At 44.9% G+C, this 15,431-nt stretch overlaps 1 protein-coding gene across 1 annotated transcript in view; it reads left to right on the top strand.

The window, feature by feature from the left end:
• LOC310790362 (alpha-1,3-mannosyl-glycoprotein 4-beta-N-acetylglucosaminyltransferase B-like) overlaps positions 1-15,431 on the top strand; it is a gene marked incomplete at its 3' end in the record, with an annotated part of 103,890 nt that extends 88,459 nt beyond the window's left edge. Inside the window, exons 2-5 of the mRNA XM_083652045.1 lie at positions 11,126-11,305; positions 12,027-12,170; positions 14,169-14,302; positions 15,381-15,431. Of these exons, the coding sequence (XP_083508171.1) occupies positions 11,126-11,305; positions 12,027-12,170; positions 14,169-14,302; positions 15,381-15,431 (509 nt within the window). The remainder of the gene's footprint in view (positions 1-11,125; positions 11,306-12,026; positions 12,171-14,168; positions 14,303-15,380) is intronic.

Genomic DNA, 15,431 nt, shown 5'->3' with positions numbered 1-15,431 from the left:
CCAGCCATGTGAACATGAGCTGTGTGTGTGTGTGTGTGTGTGTGTGTGTGTGTGTGTGTGTGTCCAAACAATAACACTGAGCAAAACATCTCCCTCCATGCCCTCTGTCCATCGCTCGCTCTCTCTCTCTCTCTCTCTCTCTCTCTCTCCCATGAGGCTTTCAATGCTGAACGTCCATTAGCATCACTGTCTTGTTGTTAACACCTCTTATTAGCACATTAGCTACCGTATATATATAGTATCAGCTATCATTAGCGTGTTCACATTTGCTGGCTAGTTAGTTAGCTAACTAACAGTTTGTTCAGGTTAACTGAGCGGACTCTTTTCAAGCTACAACTCAGTGTTTTGGAGTAGACACTAGGGGTAAAGGCATTATTTTGAATGGCCTGCAGGGGGCGACTCCACTGGCTGCAAAGGAGGTCCGGTAACATGGAGGTCTCAGCCCGACTCAGCCCGACAAAAATCATTTTTTTTATTGGACCTAGGAAATCATAGGAAGTGTGCAATGAATGTCATCTTTCATGCTAGGTTATGGACGGTATGCTTTATTCCTTTTCGGGCTTTCTCTCCTGCATCTCCAGGCAGCTTATGCTCTACTATAGCATAAGCTGCCTGGAGGCTGCTGCAGCTATAGGCTAGCCTTCAAACTTAAAATAGCCTCAACAAATAATCAACAGACAAATACCAGACTGTATTTATTTGAGCTTATATCCATCTATCTATTTATATGTAAAATTGAGTATGTGGGCGATATTTATGTTTGTTTGTAATATGTTTCAATTCTGTGTCCGGCCACAGCTACGCCGTTTCAAGTGCGATCACCACACGGAAATGTACTTCCAACTTGAGTGATGACCTCATTAACCCATTGATACCTGATGCAGCATTTGTGTGTGTATCCCTTTAAGACCGCGAACCGCTCGACGTGGTTCGCGGTCTTAAAGGGATACGCACACAAATGAGGGATATACACGCAAATGCTGCATCAGGTATGAATGGGTTAAACACTTTCCTAATGAGTTCATGTCTCAATCTCTAGTTTCAAGTCTTCTTCAACACAGCCTGAGGATCATGTTGTAAATGATGCTCCCATTCTACAGTAAAATAGATGATTAAAAAAAGTGTTTTGGCCGTGATTGACAGGTAGACTGTCCAGTGATCACGCAGCTCGCTGATCACAGACCAATACTGTAGCACTGCAGCACAGTGGACATCCATCTCTTTATACCATCTCTGCTTGATCCACATTTATAGACCAAATCAGCGGGATGTTTACATTTACTTCCGGGTACCCCTGAGGTCCACACATTATAATGGCGGTGGACGGCACAAACTGACGTGTTGAAGACAAAAACAGACAAAGAAGACAAATGGTTCGTCCGTGTTGTGTTGTTGTTTAATATCATTCATAACAACACTTTCACTAACGTTAGTGGAGACCAGACTAGCTAATTTACCTGTTGGACCAGACCAGAGTAGACTTGAAGCTAAATTAAATTAACGTGGCGTCAGTAGCTCTGTTTGTAACGTTAACGTAACCTCGTGTCACCAGGCTCTTCTACGTTAACGAGTCTGCAAAACAGCGAGTTTGACAGACAAACAAACGTTATTAGCTAGCTAACACTACATAAAACAAACACAGAAGAAAGGCTAGATACGTCGGACAAGCATGTTTACCAACCGTTTAACCATTTAAATTGAAAGTACCGTAGTCGGCCGAAAACAACGAGAGGGTTTGACAGCATTTATTTGACAACACGCACATTTAAACCTGCCGCCTTCCCCAAGTGGTACCCGGAAGTAAATTTGTTTACATGGTGACGTCACGGTGATTTGGTCTATACTTGTAAACTTCTCCAGTGTTCCTCCATCTTGGAGACAGGCTGAGCAACAACACTCATCTAAGCCCTTAACCTCCTCTCCCTCCTCCTTCCACAGTCAGTTGAAAAGGCAGTGGACCATAAAAGTGTGTGTGTGTGTGTGTGTGTGTGTGTGTGTGTGTGTGTGTGTGTGTGTGTGTGTGTGTGTGAGCGAGCGAGCGCGTGTGTGTGTGAGAGAGAGCATATGTGTGTGTTTGTGTGTGTGTGTGTGTGAGAGAGGGTGAGAGTGCTCGATAATCTCATTACCTAGGTGGTCTCCACCCCATGATGTGCAGCTATTAGCCTCTGTAACACACACACACACACACACACACACACACACACACACACACACACACACACAACCACAAGATGACTCAAACCTAACCGCCTATCGCCTTTTCGTCTGTCTCTTTGTCTCTCCCTCTCTCAAAAAACAACAAAAACTGTGTGTATGACGCCTGTCTGCATGCTGATCATGCTGACAGTGTGTGTATGTGAATTTGTGTGTGTGTGTTGTGGTTGTGGTATAGTGCAGGATTACAGTGTATTAGAGCTATGTATCCTCATCTCATCTATTGATCTGTGTGTGTGTGTGTGTGTGTGTGTGTGTGTGTGTGTGTGTGTGTGTGTGTGTGTGTGTGTGTGTGTGTGTGCGTGCGTGCGTGCGTGCGTGCGTGTGTGTGTGTGTGTTTGTGTGTGTGTGTGTGTGATATATAATCTCTGCAGAACAGTGACCTCTGACCCCCATGTGATTGTTTCATGTTCCCATGTCATGCTATCTTGCTTGACTAATTATTGGAGAAGCCTAGGGAAGAACACACACACACACACACACACACACACACCAATTTTGCCATAATCATTGTTCTACCTCTCAGTAATGGAACATAGTCACATGTCATGATATAGTCACATGTCATGATATAGTCACATGTCATGATATAGTCACATGTCATGATATAGTCACTGATCTTACCTGAATTGAATTGAATGGAAATTGGTGTTGGAGTCGACCTTATTGGTTATGCTGAGGTCTTGTAGGTACATGAAAGCCTCTGCTCACTGGCTCCACCTGCTGGACAGCATGTATCATGGGGGCTCTGAGAGTCATTACAAACTGTGTGGTATATTATCGTGCGTTCCTTTATCGCAAAAGAACTGGGATGTGAAGGCTAAATTACGTCACATCCGTTTTGTTAGCGTTCCATTTGCAGAAAAGTTGAGCTGGGAAGTTCACTGTTTGTTCACTGGTCAGATCCACTCGCTAGCCATTGTTAGCAATAACAGATAACAAGGCATTTCGTGGCATTTTGCGCGTTTGCATTTTGCACACACAGATAGAAGTAGGCCGTGCTGTGTGTACAGCTGATTTAATGAGACACAAACAAGACAGAAGTGCTAAATAGCATTTATATGATTATAACTACTGTTGCGCGGATCAGCCATCTTGGATTTTTTACCTCGGGGCTGCTGAGGCTCCTACCAGTTTGGAATGGGAAATACCAGCTCTAGTGACGTCACGTACCAGCTCATGAACTTTGAACCGGTAAGATTACCAGTTCCCAGTTATAAAGGAATGCACGATTATACTCAGAAGTGACGGTGGCGGTGGGCGTGGTGTAGCACGAGTAGTACGACTCTGGGACAGACGGACGATATTTCTGGGTTTCCTGTGTAGAGCGGACGTCCGCGCCAACACTCCCTCTTCTGTTTATGGTCCCATTAGAGTTGACCAATCGGTACTTTTTGTAGGTGATTTCGGCCCAGACGACATTTTGGCTGATCATATAAACTGCATTATGAGACGACGTCGTCGGACTGTATAAACAACGATGGAAGTTGTTGGCGCGGACGTCCGCTCCACACCGAGTCTTATTAGTGGTCAGACTGATAGACTCTGTGCACAGACTGAGTCTCCCTTGTGAAAAGTGTGGTAAAATTACAACTCTAACATAATAAAAAAAAAACAATAAACTAGAAGTTAAAAGTATTAGAATGATTTATTTGCAAAAGACAAAGTCACACAGAGCTCTCTGTGGTTCAACCCCCCTCTCCTGTCCTGGCTTAGGGGATTGACCCCGAACTCCCCCCACTCACATCTTTTTATAGCCTTCCACATGAAGTCATATGATGGAGAGCAGCTTGATGCAGATAGCGCCCCCTAAGTCTTGAGGGAGGTATTACAACTTCTAAATTCTCTCCACAAAAGATATATATATATATATAATATATATATATATATATATATATATATATATATATATATAAACTATATATATAAACATATAGCCCCACATTTATATATATGTGTATGTATATATATGTATATATATATAGTGTTCCCTGCCACAGATCCCCATAGTCTCTCTCACACACCGCAATTTTTGAGTATCCACTTGTGACTAGTGTGTGACTACCATGCTCTGTGTGTGTGTGTGTGTGTGTGTGTGTGTGTGTGTGTGTGTGTGTGTGTGTGTGTGTGTGTGTGTGTGTGTGTGTGTGTGTGTGTGTGTGTGTGTGTACGCGGAGAGAGGGCATCTGGCCCAGAATGTCGATACAAGGATAATCCTATGAAAGCTAAATCTCTCTCTCTCAAGCTAAAACTCTCTCTCTGTCTCTCTCTCTCTCTCTCTCTCTCTCTCTCTCTCTCTCTCTCTCTCTCTCTCTCTCTCTCTCTGTCTCTCTCTCTCTCTCTCTCAAATTCAAATTCAAATTCAAATTCGCTTTATTGGCATGAATGTCTCAAGTACAATATTGCCAAAGCATAAAGAACTGATCAAACAAAATAACATTAATAAAATACAAGTGATTACAGTTACAATACATACAGTAGTCACATTTCAACAGATCATATTAATTCATTGTTTTTCCCCTAATGTCATGGCAGAGTGTTACATATTGTGCGGCTAAATGTGTAAATTGTCGTTCTTCACCTAAACAGAGTTTCATCAGTTCATCACATGTTTTTCCCTGATATGACGAGTCTGCTGCTCTGACCTGCTGCAGGAAGGCCTCTCTGACAGTTTGGTACAGGGGGCAGGAGAGGAGAAAATGGACCTCACTTTCTATTTCCCCTGAAGAACACTGTTTACACACTCTCAGTTCTCTGGGCCTCCATTGGTTCTTATAACGGCCTTTTTCAATCTCTAGTTGATGGTCGCTGAGTCTGTACATAGTTAATGTGCGTCTCTGTTTGGGCTTTTTTACGCTTACCAGGTATTGTGCGAGAGAATAGTCTCTATTCAATAAGCGATAGGTTTCTAATTTGTTGATGGATTTTGTTTCATTTTTCCAATTGTCAATGTAGATTGTTTTGTTTTCTCTGTCGATTGTTTGCAGATGGGGTTTGGAAAGATGGTGGAGGTGTTGTATTTGGAGGTGGCAGGTTTCTCTGATGTTTCTCAGAGGGTCTGTCTCTGGGCTGAGGCTGTTACTTAGAAAGGCTCTGTGATGATATGAGTCAGGATCAGCTTGTGCCAAGTGAGCCTGGAACTTCACTGATCTTTTGATCATGTGGAGAGAGAGTGGGAACACACCTAGCTCTGCTCTACATGCATGGTTTGGACAGTTTCTGTGGACCTTGAGGATCTCCTTACAGAATTGGAGTTGAAATGTTTCTGTGGGTGTTGTGTCCCATGAGGTGTGTCTCTGATTAATTAGGGGGCCCCACACTTCACTTCCATACATAAGGATGGGTTGAATTATACTACTGAATAGTTTTAGCCAAATTTGAATTGGAGGATTGAATTTGTTTAGTGAAGTTCTAATGCTATAGTAGGCCCTGCGTGCCTTATCTGTCAGGGAATGTATTGCTTTAGCAAAGCTGCCAGATGCACTGGTTATGCCTAAATAATTATATTCCATTGTATGCTGAAGTGTGGTCCCTCTCACAGTGAAACTGTGTTTGGATTCTTGTGATCTGGCCTTTTTTTGAAATACCATGATCTTAGTTTTGTCAAGGTTGATGTCTAAAGCCCAGTTATGACAGAAGGTGTCCAGCAGTGAGAGGTTCTGCTGTAGACCATGTTCTGTTGGGGATAATATAACCAGGTCATCTGCATACATGAGGAACTTAATTTCTTTGCCATGTAGATCTAATCCAGGGCTTGGGGACTGTTCAAGAATTGTGGCCAATTTATTAATGTAAATGTTAAATAGGGTAGGGGATAGGTTGCACCCCTGGTGCCCCCCTCTCCCTTGTTTGAAGAACTCTGTTCTTTTGTTTCCAATTTTTACACAACACTGGTTGTCAGAGTATTTGGATTTAATTAGGTCGTATATTTTACCACCAATTCCACATTGTAAGATTTGGAAAAATAATCCATTATGCCAAATTGTGTCAAAAGCCTTTTTTAGGTCTACGAAACATGCAAATACCTTCCCTTTATGTTTTTTGTGAACGTGGTTTTGGATAAGTGTATGTAGTGTGTAGATGTGGTCTGATGTTTGATGGTTGGGTAGAAAGCCAATCTGGCTTCTAGACAGGACATTGTGGTCAGTGAGATACCCTAATAATCTGCAGTTTAGGATGCTACAGAAGAGTTTGCTGAGGTTGCTGTTAACACAGATGCCTCTGTAGTTACTGGGGTTGTACTTGTCTCCCCTTTTAAATATTGGAGAAATAAGGCCTTTAATATCCTGTTGTCAGCACCAGGTTAAAGTGTTTTAGTATGCCAAGTTGAAGTTTTGAGCTACTGTGTTTCAGCATCTCTGAGCTAATGCTGTCTATACCACAGGCTTTGCCATTTTTAAGGGTTTTAAGTTGGTCCTTTAGTTCTTTAAGAGTGATGGGGTAGTCAAGGGCACATTGGTTATCTTTCACTGCCCTTTCTAGTTCTTTGAGTTTGTCAGTCGTTAAAACTTGACTGGGGTTCAGACCGTGACATTCTGGATTTTCATAGAGGTCATCAAAGTATTTTATCCAGATATTGCCATTTTGAATTGGGTTCGTCTCTGCACGTGGGCTTCTGTTAATGCTTTTCCATAAATTCCAAAAGGTATTATCATCGATAGCTTTTTCAATTTTGTTGAGTTCTCCTTCCATATAATGTAATTTTTTCACATGGAGGAGTTTTTTGTAATCTTTTAGGGCCTTGATGTATTCAAGCCATCCCACTGGGTCATTTGGGTTCCTGTGTTTTCTGTTTGACAGTTTCCTCAGGTTTTGTCTTGATAAAGTGCATTCTCTGTCGAACCATCGGTCTTTTTGCTTTATGCTGGATTTTTTACTTTGTGATATTTTTAATTGAGATTCTTTTGCTAATTGGATAAATATACTGTTTAAATGATGTGTGGCCAGATTCATGTTTTCTTCATCAGGTTGATACTGGGTGTTCAGAAAAGTATCCAGAATATTGTGAATGTGATCATGGTCTAGTGCAGCGGTATAAGCAGCAGTGCTCTCTTCTGTCCATCTATATTTCCTCGGCAGAGGAAACATCCTTGGCTCTGGGTTTGGATTGACAATGGGTGACAATGACTTCTTCAGAAATACAGTTATTTGGCTGTGGTCCGATAAGGGCAGTTGTGGTGATACCAGAAATGCATTTATGTAATTTGGTTCAATATCGGTAATGGCATAATCTATAACACTACTACCTAGCACAGAGCAGTGTGTGAGTCTGCCCAGAGAGTCTCCTCTTGTTCTGCCATTAACAATGTACAGACCCAGACCCTTACACATCTGTAGTACCTGTTTGCCAGTTTTGTTTAGCACACTGTCATAACTTTGTCTTTGTGTATTTAATGAAGTGTGGTACAATGGGGAATGTGAGAGTAAGGTATGTTTGTTTCCTTCAAAGTTAATGAAGTCTGGCTCTCTACCAGTTCTGGCATTCAGATCACCACATAACAAGATTGATCCTGAACTCTGGAAAAAGGAGGTTTCTTTTTGGATTTCCTCAAAAATGTCTTCCTCATAGTAGGGTGAGTTTGAGGGTGGGATGTAGATTGCACATACATATACATCTCTGTCGTTTTCCAGAATACTTGAGTCAATTTTAATCCAAATGTGTTGTTTTCCTTTTTTAACAAGTGAGATGCACTCTTTATTTTCCCCTTTGTACCACAGTAGTAGACCGCCTGAGTCTCTACCGTTCTTAATATGGTCATGTTTTACAGAGGGTATAACAAGTTCTATATAATTGTTTGGGCAATTAGTTCGGATACAATTTTGATTCCAAGTTTCGTTCAAAATTATTATATCAATATTTTTAATACTATTTACAAATTCAGGGTTTGCTGATTTCAAACCAAAAGTTGAAGAGGATAAGCCCTGAATGTTCCAGTTACTAATTGAGAAAGATGCAATTTTCTTTTTCTTAACAAAATAGTGTACTACTAAAGAATATCTGATTTACAAACCAAATGAATGCAACATCATGAAAAGTGTAGTTCAGTGATGATGAATATTACAAGCGCAGGATGCCCCACACTCAATAAAGGAGTGTAGAACAGCCAGCACCAACAACAATCCATCATTAAATCACTGAGCTAATGGGATTTCCACTAGTTCAGAAATTTAGTGCAAAGTAATGTGATAACATCTCTTATCTGATTTGGGTTCAGTTCAGTAGGTGGAGATGTGGTGCCTCTGGCGGCTACAGCAGCGTAACTGTCTCTCTGGGCTGGAGGCTGAGTCTGAGCTGGCTGCTGCTGCTGCCAACTGTATTGTTCCTGGATAGCTTGGTGGGGTAAAACATACTCCACTGAGGTGGGTCTGGAGCCTTGTGGAGGTGGAGCTGGAGCATAGTACGCTGAGTTGGGTCTGGAGCCTTGTGGAGGTGGGGCTGGGGCGTAGTGCACTGAGGTGGGTCTGGAGCCTTGTGGAGGTGGAGGTGGAGCTGGAGCGTAGTACGCTGAGTTGGGTCTGGAGCCTTGTGGAGGTGGGGCTGGGGCCTCTGGGGACTCTCTCTCTCTCTCTCTATCTCTCTCTCTCTCTCTCTCTCTCTCCACACAGCAGTGAGGAAGAGGAGAGACAGTTAGAGATTTTCTGTCCAAAGTGAAACAGTCACAGCTAGTCTGACTAATTGATTGGCAGAACTGCATTAAAAAATCAATAGCATCAGTAAACACAGTCAACTATCTTGTCTTTAGCCGTAGTCTTTACTCCCACACACTCTGTAGCCAGATGCTATATAGTTGGCTAACAGGCTGACATGATCTGAACACTAAATCAATCACGTGGATCAGTAAGCTAAGTGACGTCTTGTTTTAGCAGCGACATGTTAGCTTTGTGTTAGCATCTGTTTGTTTCTAACATGGGGATTTGGGTAATGTAAGTGGGGTAAACATAAACCTTGACTTTGTCTGATTCTCAAATTATCTTCAATATTCTTTTAGTTGATTATTCTATAAAACAGTTGCATGTTAACACATTCACTGCCAGCTGTTTTTTTTTTTTTTACTGTAGGTAGGTTCTGCCAGAGGGTTTTTTTGAGGATTCTGGCTCATCTTTCAAGACCTGAGGATTCTTTTCTGCTAAGATTTTGTGAACACAAAATATCTAAAAAGAACTACCGGTAATAGAATGTGTGCTTTCTCTGTCTAAAAGAGTTAGTTTGTAGAGTTAGTAGTTATGTAGGCATTAGCACTTGAATACAGCATGGTTTCAGCGTCTGAAAATGTATTCTGAGATAAATGGCTTTTTGTGAAATTCGATAGAACAGTCACTTTAACCATTCATTTTTGGCATCAGTAAGACGTCAGACATCTAAACAATAGTTTTGAACAGTAATTTCCTCCATAACAGCAGGAAACACCCCTCTCCTTCAAACTCCTCCCTCCGTGTGTGTTCTTCTTGTCTGCAGCGGGCGTGTCACAAGCTAGTTTCTGTTGCTCCTGTAACCTCGCGTCACCAGGCTCACTGCTTTGCTGCTGCTGCCTGTCTGCTGGCGGCCGCTGTGCAAGTCTGGATATGGGCTCGCTCGTTTCTTGGAGTTTCGGTTGAGAGCTTTGATGAAGCTTTTGCGATTCTGGTCATATTTATGCTGCGTGTTTCAAAGTGTGTTCCACCCGTAATCTATTATGCAAATTTGCAATCCCGCACCGCCAGCAATCAGAGCGAAAACGAAAGCGTTTTCGCCAATCCATTTTCATGAGAATGGCTTCCTCACACTGCTTTTTGCTTGCCTTCCTCTAGTCAGGAGAGCACTGTCGCCACTTAGTGGGTCGGTGGAATGGGTTGTACACGTTCGGTGGCTTCAATATTTATATAAGAGATGTAAAAGGGTTAGATGCACATCCCACGGTCAAATTTTTTTTTCCATTTTTTTGACGTATTAATACGTCATTGGCAGTCAACCGTTGGATTTTTTTTGACGGATTAATACGTCATTGGCAGTGAACGTGTTAAAGTGCCATGTGATGATTGTATATTACAATCAGGAGCACTCCGCCCTGCATGCAGGACTACAGGACAAAGATACAGGACAGTCTGGGGTGGGGGGTTTCAAGTCACTGACCAAACACTATGTCAGTGATTGTTGTCAGAATATAGAGCCATTTAACACTCATTTTAACACAAAACATCACTGAATGTACCTTTAACCTTTGAGCCATGCAAGACTCTGAACTACAAAGATGGAGGCTGGGGTGGTGGAGGCAAAGCTTTGCCAGCAAGCAGCGATGCGTGTGGCAGCATTAGAGTAGCAAAGACCAGCCATATTTAAATGGTCCGCCTTGCTGTGAGAACGGATGCGATTGGTGAATGATTAAGCGCTGATCCAATCAGCAGGCCAGTCTTCATCAGAGTCACTGACTCTGAAGTGTGAAGTGTGAAGACACACTGTGGAAACGTTAGTCAATAAAGAAACCTTTATACACTTGATCCGTGCGCTCCAGTCTCCTTTTGGATATCCATCTCAAGCCTCAGTAAGAGTGCCCTCTGAGAGCACTGGACCAGCCTGCTGGGCTGCTTGGGTGGAAGAAGCGTGCCTAACCTCATCCTGCAAGTGAGCTAACAAGCTTTGTGTTTAGATGTGTGGTTTGTGTGGAGTTTGGGAACTCACGATCTCTATCCCAAGTTAGCTTGCTAGGTCAGCACTGACCCTGCATCACCAGGCTCTCTCTCTCACAACACTACAAGAGGGAGAGGTGACCACGCCCTTTTAGGAGACCGGCAGAGAACCATTTCTTATTCTTGGCGGAGCCTGCAGAGGTGTGTCTCTATTATGAAAGGTCTCTGATGGACTAATGCGATGCTTCATTTGGACATTGACTTGACTCCTCTTCTCTCCTCTCCTCCCCTCTCCTCCCCTCTCCAGGAGATGTGGTTGATATCTACCAGAGGGAGTTCCTTGCGTTGAGGGAGCGTCTCCACTCGGCGGAGCAGGAGAACCTGCGGCGCTCCAAGGAGCTCAACCTGGTCCTGGAGGAGATCAAGAGAGCCATCGCTGAGAAGCAGGCGCTCCGAGACATCAACCGCACCTGGAGCAGCCTGTCAGGTGAGCCTGGAATCTGGACTGGGTTAGCTTAGCTTAGTTTCTCTTATAGCTTAGTTTACCATAGCTTTAGCTTAGTTTAGAAGCAAGTGCTCTGAGACATCAACATCATCCTGGAGCAGCCTGTCAGGTAAGCCTGGACTGGGTTAGCTTAGCTTAGTCTAGGGATACTCAACTTGCTTTGCCTGGGGGCCACTTTCGTGAAATGATAGAAGGCCAGGGGCCAGTTAATAAACAAACAATATACATTTTTCTGTAGCGGATTGTAGGTTTTTGGGGTGTCGGAGTTTAGTCTGACAATGTTGTGCACACCGGATAGTTAGTTAGGTTAAGTTAGTTAAGTTAAGTACATACATAAGTGCCTGGGTAGCGAGCAGATGGCGGTATTTGACAATTTAGCAGCTAAATCATAGATTATTGAAAGATATTTCATATTCCAGACTGAAATGCTATAACAGAAGTATTGGCCAGAATGACATGAACATTTGGACACTTATTCAGCGGGTATCTTGCATGTTGCATTCAGGTGCACTGTAAAAAATAAAAAATAAAATATTTTTTTATTTTTTGCAATTCCATTGTGGGCGAGTTGAGTATCACTGGTCTAGACTAACATCTCTCTCCCTCTCTCCCTCTCTCTCTCTCTCTCTCTCTCTCTCTCCCTCTCTCTCTCTCTCTCTCTCTCTCTCTCTCCTCTCTCTCTCTCTCTCTCTCTCTCTCTCAGAGGAAACCAGGATGAAGCTGTGGAATGTGAGCAGCAGTAAAAACGTGCTGCAGCTTCCGAGTATCTTCCATCATCTTCCTCACCTGCTGAGCAGAGAGGACAGCCTGCAGCCTGCCGTGCACGTGGGCCAGGGCCGCCAAGGAGGTACACACACACACACACACACACACACACACACGCACACACACACACACAAACACACACACACACGCACGCACACACACGCACACACACACGCACACAACCACACAACCACACGCACACACACGCACACGCACACACACACACGCACACACACACGCACACACGCACGCACACACGCACACACACACACAACCACACACACACACACACACACACAACCCACAACTAACAATACTTGTAAGTAAGCAACGTTACAGAAAAACAAGCCCAAAGTTGTTATAATAAGTGGACTTGGCAACTCTGCTCGCAGCAAGCACTGTGGAGGAGGCGGGGCTTGTCTCCTTCAGTGAAAGCTTCCCTGTGGAGGAGGCAGGGCTTGTCTCCTTCAGTGACAGCTTGACTGTGGAGGAGGCGGGGCTTGTCTCCTTCAGTGAAAGCTTCCCTGTGGAGGAGGCGGGGCTTGTCTCCTTCAGTGACAGCTTGACTGTGGAGGAGGCGGGGCTTGTCTCCTTCAGTGAAAGCTTCCCTGTGGAGGAGGCGGGGCTTGTCTCCTGCAGTGACAGCTCCACTGTGGAGGAGGCGGGGCTTGTCTCCTGCAGCGACAGCTCCACTGTGGAGGAGGCGGGGCTTGTCTCCTGCAGCGACAGCTCCACTGTGGAGGAGGCGGGGCTTGTCTCCTGCAGCGACAGCTTCACTGTGGAGGAGGCGGGGCTTGTCTCCTTCAGCGACAGCTTGACTGTGGAGGAGGCGGGGCTTGTCTCCTGCAGCGACAGCGTCACTGTGGAGGAGGCGGGGCTTGTCTCCTTCAGTGACAGCTTGACTGTGGAGGAGGCGGGGCTTGTCTCCTTCAGCGACAGCGTCACTGTGGAGGAGGCGGGGCTTGTCTCCTTCAGCGACAGCGTCACTGTGGAGGAGGCGGGGCTTGTCTCCTTCAGTGACAGCTTGACTGTGGAGGAGGCGGGGCTTGTCTCCTTCAGTGAAAGCTTCCCTGTGGAGGAGGCGGGGCTTGTCTCCTTCAGTGACAGCTTGACTGTGGAGGAGGCGGGGCTTGTCTCCTTCAGCGACAGCGTCACTGTGGAGGAGGCGGGGCTTGTCTCCTTCAGCGACAGCGTCACTGTGGAGGAGGCGGGGCTTGTCTCCTTCAGTGACAGCTTGACTGTGGAGGAGGCGGGGCTTGTTGTAATTGGTCTCTTGAACGTTACAGCTCCTTCACTTTCTGCTGTAGACAATAAAAACATGTAACACCTTCACACGCCAACCACAAGCTACTGCCAACCAGATGGCCACGGTCACATCCTGTGTGTGTGTGTGTGTGTGTGTGTGTGTGTGTGTGTGTGTGTGTGTGTGTGTGTGTGTGTGTGTGTGTGTGCACTGTTGTTGCTGCCTGGCCTAAATCCACCCGATCTGAGTCGTATTTTATGACATCTTAGCTGCTAGCTGCAGGTGAACATTGGAAACAAAGTAGTTTCCAGTCATGCAATTATAATTATCGCCACTTTGGCTCATGTGATGTGAAACATTATGGGTTTGTTTGCTACATCAGTTAGCTACCTAGCCAACTCGCTAAGATCAGTGATTAATATAAAGTGGCCATGGTAACATAAAAGCTGTAGCTGGCTAATGAGTCCGCATCAATCTTAATGTCAATCAAGTGTGAAAAGATAACGTGTCTTTTTAATTGAAGATACACATGAATCTGTGGTTGTGAGCTAATGGCTAACAGCTAAATGGAGGTCTGTGCCGTAAACCGTGACTCTCACATCTACAGCTCGGGCAACGACCGGGCGCAGGCGCGACTCACATCGTGCAGCGACAGCTAACACCATCTGATTAGCACACTAGCATGTAGCCCATCTAGTAGCACCTAGCGTTAACATGCGTACAGGTTCTCACATTAACTGGTCTCACTCTTCTTACTGTGTGTGTGTGTGTGTGTGTGTGTGTGTGTGCGTGCGTGTGTGTGCGTGCGTGTGTGTGTGTGTGTGTGTGTGTGTGCAGTCTCCATAGTGATGGGGGTACCCAGTGTGAAGCGGGAGGTGCACTCCTACCTGACGGACACGCTCAACTCTCTGATGTCAGAGCTCAGCGCCGCTGAGAAGGAAGACTGTGTCATTGTGGTCTTCATCGCAGAGGTCAGTGTGTGTGTGTGTGTGTGCGCGTGTGCGTGTGTGTGTGCGCGTGTGCGTGTGTGTGTATAAAGGTCATGTGTCCCTGTGCTGTCTGACAGTCTCGTTTTCTTCACGTCACTCTGCTTTATGCAAATACATGAAACAATGCTGAAAACAGCTGGAAATATCCACAACATCCAGCACAGATGCCCCGCCCATGCCCCGCCCATGCCCCGCCCATACACAGGCACTAACTAATACTGCTAGCATCCTGTATCTGTGTCAATATCTTCAGAAAGCCAATCAGTTGAACTCTGTTTAGCAGAAATCAATACCAAAATCATCTATATTCACAATCAAATATTAGTTCCAACAAACAGAGAAAACTGACCCACTTTTCAGACGGAAAACTGGAAGTATGATCTGCTTTGCTTCTCATCGCACTGTGCCATGTGCTAAACTCCACCCAGCTGGCACCTCCAGCACACCAAAACAAACCTCTCTCACATGCACGCACGCATGCGCACGCACACACACACGCACGCACGCACGCACGCACGCACGCACACACGCACGCACAGCTGCAGTCCGTTCATGACGGACAGAAACATGTGTGACCTCACTACGACCCCACTTCCTGGATGCATTTTGAGCCAGATGATTGGATCCCTGAGGGAGTTGATCTGAGCTGTGATTGGCCGGGAAGGAGGCTTGACTCTGATGTCATCGATTGCTCAAGACGTTGTTGGTGTTCGTATCTGGAGGCAGAATATTCAATTCACCCACGCTGTGTGTGTGTGTGTGTGTGTGTGTGTGTGTGTGTGTGTGTGTGTGTGTGTGTGAGTGCGCATGTGTGTGTGTAGAGTCTGTTCCAATGATTTCATGGAGAAAGATGGTAAAATGTTCCTATAATCTCAAGTTCAGTTCCCTTATAACTTGTGTGTGTGTGTGTGTGTGTGTGTGTGTGTGTGTGCGTGCGAGAGAGAGAGTGTGAGTGTGTGCGTGTCTTTTTCTTATGCTCTCATATTCATCTCTAACATGGTTATTTCTCTCTGTGTCTGTGTGTGTGTGTGTGTGTGTGTGTGTGTGTTTGTGTTTCCAGGCTGACCAGCAGTATGCGAACGGTGTAGCAGACAACCTGAAGCGCCTGTAA

The sequence above is a fragment of the Poromitra crassiceps genome (assembly GCF_964638095.1).
Source record: "Poromitra crassiceps genome assembly, chromosome: 15".
Taxonomy (NCBI): Eukaryota; Metazoa; Chordata; class Actinopteri; order Beryciformes; family Melamphaidae; genus Poromitra; species Poromitra crassiceps.
This window is presented reverse-complemented; position numbering and strand designations above follow the sequence as displayed.